At 35.8% G+C, this 18,752-nt stretch overlaps 1 protein-coding gene across 2 annotated transcripts in view; it reads left to right on the plus strand.

The window, feature by feature from the left end:
• The window catches only part of GABRA1 (gamma-aminobutyric acid type A receptor subunit alpha1), a 55,288-nt gene that overhangs the window by 30,412 nt on the left and 6,124 nt on the right, over positions 1-18,752 (plus strand). For both annotated transcript variants that reach the window (XM_005558453.4, XM_045394485.3), the window contains exons 7-8: positions 6,850-6,993; positions 16,180-16,332. In XM_005558453.4, the coding sequence (XP_005558510.1) occupies positions 6,850-6,993; positions 16,180-16,332 (297 nt within the window). The remainder of the gene's footprint in view (positions 1-6,849; positions 6,994-16,179; positions 16,333-18,752) is intronic.

Genomic DNA, 18,752 nt, shown 5'->3' on the forward strand with positions numbered 1-18,752 from the left:
ACAGTAAGTGTTTCTTAATAATAAAGCCTATGCTAAACTGATGTTGCAAAAAACACAAATACCCTAATCATAGTCTTAGAAAATTAGCTGATATGTCTGTGTATCTCGTGGCATTAATGTATGTATATATATATTAGTGCTCTTGAAAGTATCCTGGATAAATGCCCTTCATAATAACTTCCTGGGTTTCAGCTGTTTGAAAATATTCAGAAACACCTTGCAAGAGCCAAGAGAAAAATGACTGTGAGAGTCAGGTTCCCCGGTCTTTTCTTTACCCCTCTGCTTTTGACTGGTTTACATGCATGGAATGAGTGGGAATAATGTATTCTTGGTTTCCTGCAGGGGAGTTATGTACAAGGACTGAGTCAACTCCTGGACTACCTAACCGATTTTCTGTTCTCACTAGACAGGCAGTCTAAATGACTATTTTGGTGAAGATATGATTCATAGAAGAATAACAGTGGTAGTGTAGGAAGACAGAAAGTAAAGAAAATAGCAAAAGGCCTTCGGGTTCCTAGCAGCATCAGTCCTGGAGAGAGAATTTTATTTATAAATTCCATTTTGTACTGAAACTCAAAGATAAACTACTTCAAAAACTCTAGCTTAAACAGAGTTTAACTCCTTTAAACTCTGTTTAAGGGTAACTCCCTTCTCCCTGCTCTTTTTTTTCCCAATTTAACATACATTATTTAATATGAACTATTATGTTTTCTCCTGAATAACAGACCCATTTGTAATAATGATAATACGTACTATATGTTACTTACATGTCATAGAGTATATTAAATATTTGCACATTTATAAGTTCATCTAAATCACAACATAACCTTACAGTTAGGAAGATCATATGCCATAGTTTGCCTGAGACAGTACTGGTTTAAGCCTAATATACTGGCATAATTTTTTTAAGAGGCAAGGTCTTGCTCTGTTGCCATGGCTGGAGTGCGGTGGCACATCATGACTCACTGCAGGCTTGACCTCCTGGGCTCAGGCAATCCTTCTGCTTTAGGTTCCTGAGTACCTAGGATACAGACATGTGCCACCATGCCTGGCTGGTTTGTAACCTTTTTGTATGGTTGTGGTATAGACAGGGTCTAGCTATGTTGCCCCATCTGTCTCATACTCCTGGTCTCAAGTAAACCTTCCACCGTGGCCTCCCTAATTTCTGGGATTACAGGCATAGCCACAGTGTCCAGCCTGGTATAAATACTCATAATTCCCCCTTTTATCTTAAAAAAGTCCTAATTTGGAAAATGAACTGCATATTTTTAATGTTCATTCAGGAATGTTTTCAGCAGTGAGAATAGCTGAAAAAAGGAGAGTTTATCATTTTATATAAGATATGTGAAAGTGAATGTTGATAGATTTCTGATTGGTTCAGCATCCTAACAAGGCCACTGTCTTCAGATGTCTTTAGATTTTCCTTCTCATCACAAGGTGACTGCTGTAACTCCAGCCATTGCAACTCTGTTCGTGATAGAAGGTAATAGTTGATAAAAATGAAAGGAGTAGTGCCTGTGTAAGAAAAGATAGAAACTTTCCCTAAAATCCTAATAGAAATCTACTTACATCTCATTAATCAAATGTCTCACATTGCCACTGATATTTGCAAAGAAGACCGGAAGTAAATATTTTTAATTGGACACATTGTCAACCTGAAGAATATTGGAGGTATTTTAAGAAGAGATAAATGTATAGTGAGTAGAAAACAGTGTGTCATATAAGAAAATTGAAGCTAAACAAAATAAGTAAGCTGTTTTCCACCTCAGAGCCATATGCTCTTTTCTTTGCCTGAATTACTCTTCCCTTGGTTCTTAGTATGGCTGACTTCTCTCTCTCCACACGTCGGCATAAATGTCATCTCCCTGATGACCTTATCGAAATTTGCTTACAGTCTCACCAGTCTTGTTGATCGCAATGCACATTTATTTTATACCATTTATCACAGCAATAATGATTCCTTTTATTTATTGTTTAACTTTTTATTGTCTGGAGACTATAACGTCATGAGAGAAGGACATATTTTGTTCAGCTTTTCCTAGCAGAAAGGCAAATACACTGTAGGTTCTCAGTAAATATTTATTGAATGGATAAAGGTTACAAGACTCAGGCTTTAAATGCCCCTTCACTGTTTTTTTGTTTTGTTTTGTTTTGTTTTTGCTTTTTTGTTTTGTTTTGTTTTGTTTTGTTTGAGACGGAGTCTCGCTCTGTTGCCCAGGCTGGAGTGCGGTGACCGATCTCAGCTCACTGCAAGCTCCGCCTCCCGGATTCACGCCATTCTCCTGCCTCAGCCTCCCGAGTAGCTGAGACTACAGGGGCCCGTCACCACGCCTGGCTAATTTTTTGTATTTTTTAGTAAAGACGGGGTTTCACCGTGTTAGCCAGGATGGTCTCCATCTCCTGACCTCGTGATCTGCCCGTCTCAGCCTCCCAAAGTGCTGGGATTACAGGCTTGAACCACCGCACCCGGCCTGCCCCTTCACTGTTTAGGCTTCAGAAAAGAGAGATGAAGACCTGTGGAGAATGAAACAGAGCAGACTAGACATTGAAGTGCAGGCTTTGATGGTCATGCTTAGTGGAAGGCAACACCATGGCTAGTCACCACTGCCTGGCATTGGCATGAGAAGAGGCAGGGGCAGTCCATTTGTTGTCCAGTCATTTCTCTGACCTGGCCTAATTAGCATATTTCAAAGGTGAAGAAACTGAGGCATGAGTGGGCTAAAAATATTTTGACTCATTTTTTTGAAGTAAACGTCTTGCCGAAATATCGGAGACAATAATAGGCAAGAGGAGTTTTCAATAATTTAGTGGAACAGTCTGTAATAAATGTTTATGAGTATTCTGAAGCAACCTCATCCATATAGTGATAAAATCTAAAGCTGAGAAGCAGTGTTTCTTACCATTCTCTATTAGATTCTGATTGTTAAGGCTAACTTAAACTTTCTACTGGTTATGGATAAAGCTCTCTTTATAAAGCCAGCTAACCCGAGGACAATGCGCGTGATACAACTGTGATCGTTTCACTGCTTTTGAGAAATATACCAAATAAGGCTTTGTTTCCAAAAGAAGAGATTTGGCTTACAGATTCTGACATAAAGACCTAGGCAAAAGCTGAATCTAGTAAGGCCTTAATATATGATTGGTTTTTTGACCAGTTATCTAAAACAGTGTATTATAAACACAGAGAAAGGAATGAGTCAAAATTTGAATGAATTCTGAACAATTTACAACTTTAGAAATCATTTTTTTTCATGTGGTTCATACATATGGAAACACAGAGACTCATAAAAGCAAAATGATAGTGTCAATTAGCAGCTCTCCTGATACTCAGTAATATGCGTTCCCAGTGTTTTACCACCACAGAGTTCTTTCATAACACCAATCAAAACCTTGTTGTCTTTTTCATTTTATTAATTAATGTTTTTGAGATAGGGTCTCTCTCTGTTGCCCAGGCTGGAGTGCAGTGGCACAATCATGGCTCACTGCTGGCTCAACCTCTTGGGCTCAAGTGATCCTCGTACCTCAGCCTCCTGAATAGCTGGGACTACAGGCACATGCCACCACACCTGGTTAATTTTTAAATAAATTTTTGTAGAGTCAGAATTTTGCCATTTTGCCCACACTGGTCTCGAACCCCTGGGCTCTATAGATCTGCTCATGTGAGCCTTAAAAAATGCTGTCACTGCAGAAATAAGCCACCATGCCCGGCCACCTTGTGGTCTTATTTTTAAAACTTTTTTGGGGGGCAATATAATTTATTTGAAATTGTAACTTAAAATTTTTGGCTAAGTAACTGAAGACTCTTTTTAACCTCACTTTTCTTATGCTGATGTCTCCAGTTGAGTACATTTTCATAGGAACTACTTTCTGGTTACTAAAATTTAAGGAAACAATAGGATGTATCATCTTTGCTAAGGCCTTAAGTATATCTGTATTCTCCATCTTAAAATACCAACTTGCATCATGTGAATCTACCCTTCATTTTGGAAGGTTCTCATGGAGAGACATGGATAATGAGTCATCTGCACCTTCACAATGATGTCATGCTTGTATTAGATGGCCTACACATTTTCATATGCAATGGTGCTTCTATGAAATTGCAAGAAATGAGACACCAAAATTATATAAAATGAAAGGCAATGGTAACACATTTTTCCCCCTCTACAACTATATTAGCAGCTCAGTAACAACACATGACAGAGGATAAAAAGATAGGGTGCAGACATTGTTGCTAACGGCAGTGCAATATAAAAGCAAGAGTTTTAGTTTGCTGTGAAATGACACAAGATCTAGAATTGGTTTCATCAATAATTGCATGACCACCAAGTATCTTGCTTGGCTTATGAGAATCTATCTAATATACAGTTTTGCCTAGAAAAATACTTAGAAAACACAATAAAGTCAAATGAATGATATCCTAAGTCTTTATCTTGGTTTTCCCAGTTATTAGTAATGTCGCCTTAAACAAGTCATTTTATTTTTTGCCTCAGTTTACCATCTGTAAAATGCAATTAAACTCTATGACTTTGAGGCATTTGCAAATTGAACATTCAATCATTCCGTATTACCATAAACTCATTATGTCTTCTTAGGTAAGACACTTCCATTAAAAAACAATTATTTATCATATTAAAAAATTACTGAATGTGGTTATCTACAAATTGTAAGCAATACAGTCCTTCTCAAACTACTGTGCTCTCCCTGCTTCTAAGAGATTTGTAAATCACATTTTACAGCCCTTCTAATAGATGCAGTATTCCTACTATACACAATGCTGAAATGCTTTCATTTTTAAGACTATGAGGACAACCACAATTAAAAAGGAAAAGCAAAGATAAATTCAAATTATTTATGTCATACTTTTACATGTCCCATGAACCACTAAATTAAGTTTTAGTTCATTCTCTTAAACTTATGGAAAATTTTGTTTTTAAAAACCATCTGATTATAAATTGATGCAGAAATGATGTTGGAACTGGCAGGCTACCCTTGTAAAATCGGGGAACACTGGCTACATTTTTCTGCATCACTCACCTCAGCGAAAAGTATTCACGTTAGAAGCTTTGTTTTTGGGACTGAGAGGCATGGCTCACATCTTTTTTCAGAAAGCCTTATTTTCATGTAAAAAAGCAACCACAGTTTTACACCCCATAATATTTTATCTGGGGAAAAGGTGTATTGGACAGAACACAAAAGCCTGGTTATTTAAGTGGGGATTGAGTCAAACAGAGGTGCATTATGACTTTTATGAGCCATAGGCACTTGTGCCTTTGGAGGCCATTCCTCCAGGAAGAAAATTAAAATTATTTCACGACTGAGTTGCTACAAAAATGAATATAATCCAGATTATATTATATTCACTTTATCTTTGGATTTCAAAATAAATTAAAATATTTTTGTGGCCTCCTAAAAGTATTGAGGGCCTTGGGCCCTGTGCCTAATGGAGAAGTTGGCTGTTGGCCAACGAGTCAAGCTCTTATCATAGGCCAACATTTACTATGATGCCTTCCCCTCAAAAACACTGGAAACAGCTTGCTTTTTCTAATGTGATATTTTCATAAGTTTTAAACCTCATTCTGTATCTAAATAGAAGAAAGGATGTACTATCATTCCAACGAAATGGGTGTTATAGGACTAGAAATCAGAGAAGGTATGGAATTCCTTCTTCTCTTTCTCTCTCACTCTATACAATCTCTCCCTCCAAACTGTGTAAATTATCTATCAGAATTATGACCTAACCTCTCATTAAGAGATGGCCAAGTTCAAAGTGACATGGCAAATAAAAATGATTGAGAAGAAGAGCTATAGAATGTAACTCACCATCATGGAAAATATCTATGAGAAGGATAATCAATAGAAAAGAGGAGAGTAAACTGAGACTTGCTAATGTACATGCAGCAAAATATGCAGTGATTTTTACATTTATCATGACCTTTGCATTTATCATGACCTTTTCCTGGCTTAACAATAATTTGGACCAAAGCTACTGCCTCTAACCTCATTTCATCTCTCATATGCTTCACTCTAGTCAAACTGGTCTTCCTCAAACTAGTCAAGCTTTTATCTGCAATAGAAGAAAACACTTGTGAGGCTGAGACAGGAAGATTGCTTGAACCCGGGAGGTGGAAATTGCAGTGAGTCAAGATGATGCCACTGCACTCCAGCCTGGGTGACAAGAGTGAAACTCCATCAAAAAAAAAAAAAAAAAAAGGAGAAGGAAGGAGAGTGGAAGGGGGAGAGGGAGTGGAAGGGGGAGTGGGAGGAGGAGAAGGAGAAGGAGAAGGAGAAGGAGAAGGAGAAGGAGAAGGAGAAGGAGAAGCTTGTTAGTTTGTCTGTTGGGCAAACTCTTCCCCAAGATTTTCACATGTATCTGCCCTATATATGTATAAATGTCACCTCCTTTGAGACGACTCTGTCTGAGCCCCTTACCTTACTTAGGATAAGTCTCCATCCCTTCATTCTCTATCCTTTCACTTGGTTGTGTATGACTCTATCACACTTATCTCTACTTGAAATTGCATATGCTTATATGTTTTTGTCCCCACTGTTACAAATGCATATTCCATAAGATAAAGAACTTTTGTTCTTATGTTCACCACTGTATCCCCAGCACAATATTTTGTCCTTTGCAGATCCTTATAACCATTTGCTGGAAGAGTGAATAAATGACATAAAAAAAAATCTGAAAATGTGTTTTAGTTTTTGTAAATTAAGGGATGTGAGCCCTTCTTTCCTAGCCTGCCCTCTGGAACTATGATATAGAAAATGTGAAGCTGATAAAAGGTACTAACTAAATAAGAGAATTGAAGTGGTAAAATATATGGGTTATTTTCTACTGTTTCCTTTTAGATGCTTATACAAGAGCAGAAGTTGTTTATGAATGGACCAGAGAGCCAGCACGCTCAGTGGTTGTAGCAGAAGATGGATCACGTCTAAACCAGTATGATCTTCTTGGACAAACAGTAGACTCTGGAATTGTCCAGTCAAGTACAGGTAAGTATGATTTTGTTACTTCAGATATGCAGGAAGAAGCAGAAAAATATTTTGTGAGAACTCAATGAGTCATTCAGTAACACAAGTCTAGGAGAGAAAACATTTCACTAAATTGGGCATCCATTGAGCTGGGAAATAATGTAAACACAGTAAACCTGTGTCCTTGGACATGTCATTTAATGCCTCTTGACTTCTCTTTCTGTTTGTTTGTTTGCAAATTGAGAAATTGGTTATATGTGATTACTGTAGCACAGCAGGTAGCTATGTGAACTCTTAGAGATGAACATCTGGGTTAAATCCTTACTCCTCGACCTTGTCAGTTGTTTGTAGCCCCCTTGCAGGGAGGTTGGAAGAAATACATTAAATTCATAGAGAGCACTTATCACAATTCCTGACACATAAACAGCTTTTCATAAATAACTATTTGCATAGTCTAGGCTCCACTTATTACCATTAGTTAATGAATTTTGCCAAATTTGTAGCGGTGATTATTACACGTAGGACATCAAAAAGCCAATCGTTCTACAATTTCATTTGTATCTCTAACCAAGCATCTTCCACAGCTAAAGCCAACAGAGTCATAACCACATTATTGATCACTCCATGTGGGAATTAAAAGTAGATGGCATGCCATCCTTTTTACTGTAGTAACTGATTTACTAATTCTATACTCAAAACTAGACCAGACACTATGGAAAAGCTGGACTCACATCTTTCATGTTGTTTCAAACAATGAGATAAAAGTTTTGTTATTCAAGTATCCATTTTGTGCTATCTGAAATGTGATCATTAGACCAGATAATTGTAAATAAAAGCTGGACTCAAACAATTAGAAAAATATATGTCCCACAAAGCCTATTATTTACTGAAAACTTTAACAAGGGTCAACAATTACTTTTTCAAAATTATGTCTTTCAAAATTTAAGTTGATTTTATTCACTGTTATTTGTGATTTCTAAGGAAACATGATGTAGTAATAAATAAGAGGAGTGGTGCTAAAAAACTTCTTCCTCTGATTTCAGGCTTTATATTTGGAGCCTCACAAGCATAACACATTCAAATAATAGGTCAACCTCTCTTACTGTGATTATTAGATAAGTTCAGATTAACAGGATCTGTCTTTTGCTTGTTTTAAAGCCCCTGTTGCTAGCCTAGAAGCTTAAATGTTTATGTCTTTTATTTTTTAAAAAATGGAGACTGTTTTTCTTTTTTTCTTATTTCAAATCCAAGTGACATAGTGGAAAGGTCATAGGTTTTGTGGTGAGGAAGATGTGAACTCAAGTCCTGGTCCTGTCGCTTAGAAACCTTGTGACTTTGGGCAAGTCATTTGTTCACTTGGAAACTCTAGTATTGCCTAACTAATGACAGTCCTGTATTTTGTATTAAAGGTGAAATAATATAAAATATTGCAGAGTGTTATATAGTAGGCACTCAAAATGCTAAGTAAGAGCTGTTTCTGTAGTCCTGAAATATCCCAAAACATGAAAAATGCTCAAGATTTTTCCTTCTTACAACATACTATGTTGGAAAAAATACGAAAATAAGCTGTGTTCTGTGTTTACTTTTTAAAACTTGAATGTCATTATAAGCTGGATATAATGGCAGTCACTACAGACTAAATGATAGATAAGCTCAGATCTTGCTGTCATGGAACTTGAGGTCTAAGGGAAATTGAACACATAAACTATAATTATCAAAATTGGTAGTTTAAGTGCTGTGATTAGCATGTGTTTTTTTGTGATGGAAGAGACCATATCTGTCTTCTGTATCCCTATTATTTTCTGTAGTAGTTGAGACATAGGAGGCATTGAACAAATATTTTTAATTAATGAATAAAAAGTGAATCCAGCCTAAGATGATCTAGGAAGGATTGTTGCAGGGGTTGACTTTTCATTTTGTTAGTTGGAATATATTGGGGGGTAAATAATCACTCTCTAGGATCCAGGCAGATCACATAATGCACACATAACTTTTCCTCAAGGAAATCTCCATCTATTTTTGTTAGAAAGGAAGTTGGAGAATGTTGGGAAACAATTCAAATGCAGTAGTATGCAAGCCATAGTGCAAATATGTATGAAGTCTCAAAGGTTGCTTAGAGGAGGAAATATTCCTACTCTAGTTTTAGCTTTAACAACCTTAGTCATGTTACGATAGCCCTCTTTATGCCTGAGATCCCATGTGTTCAAAATTAGAGGCTTAGTCAAAATAATGGAGGCCTTCCTCACCTTTGGCTTTCAAAGGATTCAACCTATCTACATTCTGGATACTCAGAAAAAAAATATGCAGTCATTCAATAGAATGAGAGACAGTGGCCCAACCCATTGCCACCTATCAGGGTAGACCTCTTGGTTGGGTCCATTAGAAGTAATCATTCTGTGCTAGAGCAGTAAGTTCACCTACATAAAATAAAAGCTTTTTCCTGTCACCACATAGTGAGTATTGGTGGGTAAGAAGAAGAATGAGCAAATTCTCAAATGGAAGCTCAGTTTGATATATGTTTCAACTCCACAATAACACACTGTATTACACTTCCTCTGGGGCCACTTTAGCTCACCAAGAATCCACCTTGATAGATTTCAGTAGAAAGAAACAGAGACCTTTGTGTAAGGGCTGCAGTGCTGTATTTTACATCTCTTTGTGGAGCCCTGAAAACATTAAAATAAATGACCTTGAGTACCATTACCTCCCTGTTTCTGCCAGAAGACTAAAGAATGATGGTGAGAGAGAACACACACATTGAGAATGACTAAATAAAAGACATCTTCTTCTACTTTAAAATTATCCCTGGAGAGAGAATCATTCGATCCCCTTGGTAGTTTATAAAGTGTTGTCCTATTTGCCTGCCACCAACACATGTGAGAACAAACACACAATCCTACTGACCTCTTTGAGGTCAAAATATTTTCTAAATCACTTCATTAACATAAGAAGGAAAAAGATGGAAATCCTAGCACAATATTTGAATTTCTAGTTCAGTACAAATACATTAGAGGTACAATTTCTTCCTTGGATTCTGCCATTAAATTTAGGAAAAGAATATTTAGTTAGAGCCTCAGTTTTAAGTGCACTTACTCACCTGGCAGAAAAATACTATTTGACAGAGTATATGGCAGAGAAATAAGCAAATGGGAAAGATGATCCAGTTGGTTTTCAAATCCAATGTGTCTTTATTATTCATTTGTTTGTCCATGTATTCCTTAAATTGCTTGTTCATTTACTGTGTCTGACACAGTGACTGGACTTGAAGAAGAGAGTTGAAAGGCACAAATCCCCTGCCCTTCAGAAGCTCTTAGTTGAGGGAGATAAATAGCTAACATGCATTGGCATTGTTCTATTCTTCATATCCAATACTCACAAAAATCCTAGAATTTAGGTAATATTATTATCCCCATTTTACAGATGGGATATATGGGGGCCCAGAGAAGTTTAAACATTATTCCAAGGTCACACAGCTGGGAAGTGGCAGAACTAGGATTTGAACCTGGGTTGTCTACCTGCAGGGTATGTACTCTCAACTATATGTCATACCAATAACAGGCATCAGAGACACATAAGATGTGGAAGCATATTTGTTAAGAGTATGAACCCTGAAGTTATACTACAAAGATTTCAATGCTGGTTTTGCAACTTAATTACTGTGTGACTTTTGACAAGTCTTTTAATTTTTCTGTTTTTTTTTTTTTTGTATATATCTTTTTCATGAGCTATTGTGAAATGGAAATAAGGAAATGTATGTAAACTGCCTAGAAGAGTATCTGGTTTGTAAAATGTATGCACTAAGTGTCCGATATTACTATTAATAATAAGAGTAGGGCTGGGTGCAGGGACTCATGCCTGTAATCTCAGCACTTTGGGAGGCTGAGACAGGCAGATCAGATCACTTGAGCCCAGGTGTTCCAAACCAGCCTGGGCAACATGGAAAAATCCCATCTCTACAAAAAATTAAAAAATTATCTGGCTATGGTGTTGCAAGTCTGTAGTCCCAGCCACTTGGGAAGCTAAGGTGTGAGGATCACATGAACCCAGGGAGGTAGAAGCTGCACTGAGCCGAGATTGCACCACTGCACTCCAACGTGGGTGACAGAGTGAGACTCTGTCTCAAAATAGTAATAATAAAGCTAGTATAAGGGAACTACATGATGGCATAAAGGAAGAAGAAGTCATTTCTACTTGATATGTTGAGGGTGGCATAACCCCTTGCTTCTTTCCACCCTCACCACATTATCCTTTCTAAGTAATTTTTAAGGAGAGCCCATGCAAAAATTACTACAGTGACTTAAGGACATGAAATATAACTTATAAAGAAAAATAAAATAATTCAATTGGGTGTGAAGCATAATATCAGTGTCCAGAAAACAATAATAAGGTAATGCCATGCAATGTTTTAAAAACACACAATGATGACTGCAAGTTCTCCATATTTACCTAAATAAATTTGATTATAATAAAATTTGGTAAGTTTGGTGAAAAAGAAAGTTTCTTCTGAATGACTATTGTTAATCCTTAAAAGAGATGACTAAGAAACGTCGTAGGATTCTCTTTTTTGGACACAGAGTCTTCTCTGCATGAGTTGATGTGATGATGATCCTGAAGGATCAATATAATAAGAAAAACAACTGTCTTCTTTGACTAAGGAGTAACAATGGTGATCAGCATTCATCCAAAGAGCCAAGGGGCTTCCATTTATAAAGACTAGTACATGGTCTCCAGAGAAATAATTTTAACTATAGAATGCAAGTTCTGGGGGCAGGGGGAAAGGACTTCTGTGGTCATTTGGTCAAATCATTTATATTTCAAATGAGGACATGGCCCCAGCAAGGCTAAATGATCTAGAGCTACGATCAGTGTCCCCTTATCTCTATTTAGAATCTCTGAAGCAATTAAAAAACATAACTACCACTTTTGCAATAATATTCTTGATAGAAAAATCATTTTGCAATATTAGTATCCATAGAAAACATCAAGTTTAGAATACTTGCAAGGAAAATGACAGCTTCACAAAGAATCAATGTTCAATACAATTTTGTTGAATGACCAAGTCGGTTGATTCTCTGAGCTAGAGAGAGAATACATGTCTGTGTTTTTAATCTTCATGCTGTAAATCTCCATAGAAATCGAATTTTTAAAAAGTACTTTCACTCATATTATGTAATTTTATCCTCATATCATCCTAGGAGACAGTTAAGTTAAATACTATTAATTGGACAAATCAGGAAACTGAAGCCAAATGAACCCACACAAGGTATTTACCTTCAAGTAACTAATATATGAGAAAGCAAAGATTGAAATCCAGGTCTAAACAAACCTATAATGCTATTTTGGAAAATGATATTAGTTTCCTTTCTTCCACTCTCCTTAATTTTGTATTGCAATATATCAGAAATATTGTCACATCTAATTTAAAAGCTTCCTTCAGGGTTAAAAAAACTGCAAGAATATTTGAATTACAATTCTCCTAGACTGTTGAATTAGAGGAAAATAATTTGACATGCTTTGTGCATAAGCACTTGATGTCTAGACATATTATTTCAATCCAATTTAGGTGACTGGGTTTTTTGTTTTTGTTGTGTTTTTCTTTCATTTTAAAGCTATTACAACATGATTCTGATATTGCTCCCCTTTTCTTCCTTATTTGAAAGTTTTGTGCCAACACTCTTAAAATTGTATTTAATTTAGGAAAAGGTTTCAAGACATTGGAATATCTTCTATTTCTCCTGTAATCTGTTAGGGAAAAAGTTGTTTATAAAACAAATATAATGTCAAGTAATAGCTTTTCAGAGCTCAAAAAATTATATTCTTTTCAGGATCTTTGCAAAAATGTCATGTTGAGAACAACAAAAGATAATGGAATGTATACACACACTCATTTTTCTGACATTATATAAAGATGAATTTTTTTTTCTTTGAGCTGGTGACATTTTGCAGGCTGCAATGGAATGAATTGTTAGGAATAATAATGCACGCCCCTGAGATGGTGAAGTGTAGCATGGGTATGTCCACACAGGACTATATTTCAGTAGTGTTTTGGGAAAATTGTTTGTCTACATTTTTCTAAAATCTGGATCACTTCTTTCTTTTCAAATGACCTTAAAGGTATCACTAGAGGAACACACAGAAAATAATAAGAAATTAATCTGGTAACATTCCATTTGTCCTTTAAAAGAAAGATGCTTGTGCATTTTGTTTTGATTGAGTGACTGTAAGCCTCAGTGGATCCATTTTCACTATAGGCAGGTATTAAATACCGAGGATATGGCCGGTCATGTTACATAACCAAATAACTATTATTCTCTTTAATTAGCTTTCAGTTTGGTGGGAGGGGTATGTGTAGTTAAATAACTAAAATGCAAAGTATGAGATATTATAAATATAAACAAGAGTTGTAAAGTTGAACAAAGTAAGTGTTCAGTAAAGGGCAGGTGCTATTATCAATAACAATTAATAATGAAATCAGGCATAAGTACATAGATAACTTCCTGCTAGAGAAAGCAGGATGTGTTATTCTACCAACACTTTTATGAATTCTGATTGAGGAGAAATGTGAAGAAAATGGAGAAACAAACTAAAAAAATTTTTTTTAACATTTTAACATGGTTACATAGTATCATCTTAATTAGAGCCATTATTCTTTTTTATCCCAATATTGTGCTTCTGACTGTTTTGTAAACAAGAAAACTAATAATAAGAGAGTTTAAGTGAGTTACCAAAAGCTACACAGCAAGAAAATAGCAGATCTGGGTTTTGAAGTCAAATTCATTTGCTTCCAAAAACTAATACATTTTGTTCTATAGGACAATAATTTCTATTCCACTGAGGACCTGGTACTTGGGCTGGAACCAGCCTATAGACAAGCAAAATATTCAGCTGCAGAAGATAAGTAGAGTTTTGTAGGCCAATATATTGAGATGTTGAGGTGTTTGAAGAGACAAGGGAATTCAGTGCATATTAGAGCTATGCTCTACATAGTCTTAAACACAGATTAGGAAGTTTGCTTAACTGGAGTCAGTTTATACTGTCACACAAGAGAGGGGCAACTGTTTGCTACTGGCCTCTAGTGTATAGAATCCAGCAATGCTGCTAAACATTCTACAATGAATAGGACAGCCACCTTCAATAAATGATTTTCTATTCAAAATCGTCAATAGTGCTGAGGTTGAGAAAGCCTAATGTTGCTAGTTGGACTCCATTAAGATATTTTAAGTTAAAAAAAAGAGTGGCAGAATTGCACATGTGAAAGATCACTCTACATCAAAATTTAGGAAAAATTGGAGTTAGGATGTGACTAGAGCCAAACAAGAAACAAAGAAGGCACGAAGGACTGGAGGCAAACAAGACACAGTCTACAAGGGAAATAAGCACAGTGACCATGAGGTCAGAAGAGATAGAAGCAGTGATGATGCCCAGGTGAAACTGAAATTGTGATGATCAGCTGACTCCTTCCTCTCTCTTTCCATAGCACTATCTAACATCCAGTGATTAATTCCTGGTTTGTAGCTTGAGTGAACCGACCAATGATAGTGCCACTAGTTAAGAAAGGATCTCAGTGAAGAAGCAGCATTGCCGCATGCTGGTCATTCTTTTGCAGAAAAATTTAGCTATGAGAGTTTTGGACAAATCTAATTGGTGGTGTCAATGAAAAACCAGCATCTGTGGGATGAGATATTGTCTAGTGTAGTTTTGGGAATACAGATTAACTGTTAGTTATTTTGAAGATGTGGTCACTTACAAATGTAAATTTTGTAGCCATCTGCACATCTAGACAAAGATGACACTAGAAGCAGGGGTGAGAGGAAGAACTCCTTGTTACAGACAAGAGAAAGTAAGGAAGAGAGTTGAGGGCAGAATTATACCTCATTTTCTTCAGGAATCCCTACTTTTACTTTGAAGAAAAATGAAAAGAGTGGCCCAACAGATATAAAGAATTTGATAAATAATTTTTATTGAAATAATCAATGAGTGAGCAAAATAGATTAAAAATGAGATATAAAATGAAAATAGAAATCAAGAGTGTACTATCAATAAGGCCAGGACAGGCATTACTTAAAGCTGTGAAGAAGGTGTGTAGCCAGCTCCAGCTCCAAGACTGAGAAAAGGGCTTTAATTATAAAGATTAACAGGTTCTGAACAGTGGTAGTCACGTGATAGGGGCTGAGGTCAGTGGCACATAGACTGAGATAAAAATGTTAGGTCAAGTAGGGAGAAGTTTGGAGAAGAAAGGAAGGAGAAAGGTGAGTTCTAAAGAGAATGGTGCTTTCTTAGCCATAACACGTCTGTTTTTCTCCTATCCATCCACAGATAATTAACCCTATGTTCTGAGTGAATAAGGCTAAACAATTCTAAGATTTTTAACTGAGAAAGTGTAAAGCAAAAAGAGAAACAATAAGACCCTCCTGCAATTCGGGTTGTGTGGCTACTGCTTTATACCTCTAACTGAAGTCAGAATTTGGAGTATTTAAGGACCTTGGAGAGCACCTAACTAGACCACTGTTTCCCACATCAGTCTAGGAACTGGGACAAACTCAAAAGCTGGTTATAAATATACAGATTTTCCTGGCCATTCAAAGAATGGTTTGTAAATCTAGTTGGGATTTGAAGAACTGCATTCTTCAAAAGTTTCCCAGGTGATCCTGGAAAATAAATTCTGAGAAACAAAAGGTTCTAGCCCACTGTCTTTATTTTGTAGATCAGACCATGCTAAATTACTCATCTGATGTCAAAGAGATACTTAATGCAGTGCTGGAGCTAAAATTAAACTGTCCTGACATACACACAAAAGCTTCTTCAGTAGGTATTGTGGATCTGCTCTGTAACGGACACACTGGAGACCCATTTTCTGTTTCTGACCCATTGGTCTGTCACAGGGTTTAGCATTTTGCCTTCTCCATCAGTTTAAGGATTGGAAAGCCAGTCTTTAAATATAAACTCAAGTTTGTTCCTTCAATATGTGATGTATTTGAATTAAGAGGTAAGAATATCTTTAAAGACTCTGGCACCTCAGTCATTTTACTGTGGGTTAAGTATGTTTCTTTTATTTTCCGGATAAAAACTTTTTTCTCCAAGAACTGGATGTCACATGGAGAAAGGATGTGTCTAACTCTCAGACGTTTGATACTCATAGTAAATCTCAGAGATTACTTTTTTTCCAAGGTCAAATTGCTCATCTTTCTTGTCTGTTTTTCTTCTCAGGAGAATATGTTGTTATGACCACTCATTTCCACTTGAAGAGAAAGATTGGCTACTTTGTTATTCAAACATACCTGCCATGCATAATGACAGTGATTCTTTCACAAGTGTCCTTCTGGCTCAACAGAGAGTCTGTACCAGCAAGAACTGTCTTTGGTAAGTGCCAATCAAGATACACACCCAAGGAAAGGTATGGAGGATAAGTTATGTCATATCTGTGACATTGCAAAGAGAAATTTAAAAAAATTATACATTCAAATACGAAGTTCATACAACAGAAAGGTTCAAGAAATTGCCACCCTCATTATGGTATGTGGGTTTTTAAAAAAACCTTAATTTAACTAGCATGCTGTTTTAGTGTTTATGAATAGATAGTATTAATGAACATTTGATTTGATATTTTGAGATAAAAATGAAGTGAATCAGGCACAAAATGCATAATATTAAAAATACATAAATAAAAACTTAATATTTAAATAATATATTTGGAATATATAACATGAGTCACTGAGTTGTTTGAGAAGCTTAGAAAATATCAGCAGAACTACTTATTTACGTTCATAAAAAGCAGGGTTTCTTTAAGTAGGGAGAGCTAATTAATGACCATCGTATCAGTACGGGAATATGTCACTTTACCTGATGTGTGCACTTCTGTAGAGTTACATGCATTCATTTTTTCTATTATGATATTTTTAATGATCTACATGCTTCAAGTTAAGAAATATAATTGAGTATTGTGTAAAGGGTAAACAACCTTTTACTAATATGAAGACTTATTTCCTTATGCATTATTTTAGAGTGTGCATTTGATATGAAAAGATATTTCCTGCCTATATCCCAGTATACTATCTCAACTGTATTTTACAGACTGATAAAAATGAAAGATTCCAATACAATATCTTCTAGACACAGAATGCAGTAGTGAACTGAACACAAACCACCACTCTCCTTATGAAAATTGCATTCTGAAGCTTAAAATTGAGTAATCACAAAATCAAATACTTTTATACTAGGCACTATTCTATACGATTAGCCTATATTACTTAACCATAAAACAAATTCTGTCTGCCATTATTCTTTCTGGTTTTAAAAGTGAAATCTAAGAAACAACAGATTAAGTAATCTGTCCATAGTTAGGAGCTATTAGATGGAGCCAGGACTAAGACCCTAGCATTTAGCTCTGGAGTGTGTTCACCTAATAACAATGCTGTATCATCACCTCTGAGCTATCCTGCTGCAATGAAAATAATTGAAATGGGAGTATTGTGGTTAACTTCATTTGAAAATCACAACTACATATTTATTGGTTAAAGGTGCAATTATCAAGGTTCATTCCACAAATATCAACTAGGCACCTGCTGTTTTTAAGAGCTGTGCTAAAGGATAAAAGCCTTAAGAAGCTTATAGTCTAAACTGAGGATTATTCGCCTGAAGAAATTCCTATGATATCATCTTTCAATAATATGTAGTGTATGAAAAATCAGTTATCTCAGAAAAAAAAACAGGACTCTGCTACAAGTACCAGAAACGTGTATTTTCTTCTGAACTTGGCAATATGCTTCTAGATTGGCAAACACCAAGTCATTGCTCTGACAATAGCCTAAGCATATAGCTAAATTAATATTCAGAATAATTGCAGCTGCAGAACAAAAGAACAGTTCATTGCATACTCATTCTTTCCCATTACCACGTGTCAATATGAACTAGCAATGAAGTCGCTGAAGACTAAGTCTTGTTAAGATGCTTATATCTGTGTGAGTATGCCTTTTTCTCACCAGGAAATTAAAAAAATAAATGCAGGACATATTTATGTTTTGTTTTATTTTAGTTTTGTAGTCTGAGTACAACACTATATTGAAAAAGGTTATTTTAAAAGGTGATATTCCCCTTCCCACACCAACAAATTCTACTCTTTTGATTTGAAAATTATTTACAGCATTTCAGATGGTGTAGGTCAGAAAATATTGCTATTAACTTTTTCAGCAATCTTATACCTCAACAGACTCATGGCCTTTGATGAACATAACTATATGTTTGTAAACTTAGTTGTGACAAGTATTTCTGTGTTTCAAATTTTATGTTTCTAATATTTTAAGTTCACTAGAGTCACGAATACAATTTTCTAGACTTTTCACCTTTTAACATTTATTTTGTACACGTTTCTATGCTTTTTAGTTTGACCTCAGCACATTTTTTTTTTCCTGATCTCTGCGAGATGCCTAGAAGGATCATGTGGATTTAAAAAGAATAAAAGAACCAACCAAACAAAAGTTGTACTTGTTAGTATAACCATTTATTAAAAGACATCCAGAATGAAACAAGGTTGCAGTCTATCTTACGCCTTAAAAGACCATATTCTTGGTTTTCCATGCTGTCTCTCATTTGGAGGCAATGTGGTCACTTAATTTTGCTGCCAAATACATCCAAGTTTGAGATTCAGTCTCACCACCTACCAGCTGTATGGCATTGGCAAATTTACTTCCTCTTATGGAGCTTCAGTTGTCTGTTAAATGAAAGTACAAGGAAAGGAAAGTAATGCTGTTTTTTTAAAAGTGAGACAAATAAAATAAAATATA

Source organism: Macaca fascicularis, chromosome 6, assembly GCF_037993035.2.
Source record: "Macaca fascicularis isolate 582-1 chromosome 6, T2T-MFA8v1.1".
Classification (NCBI taxonomy): Eukaryota; Metazoa; Chordata; class Mammalia; order Primates; family Cercopithecidae; genus Macaca; species Macaca fascicularis.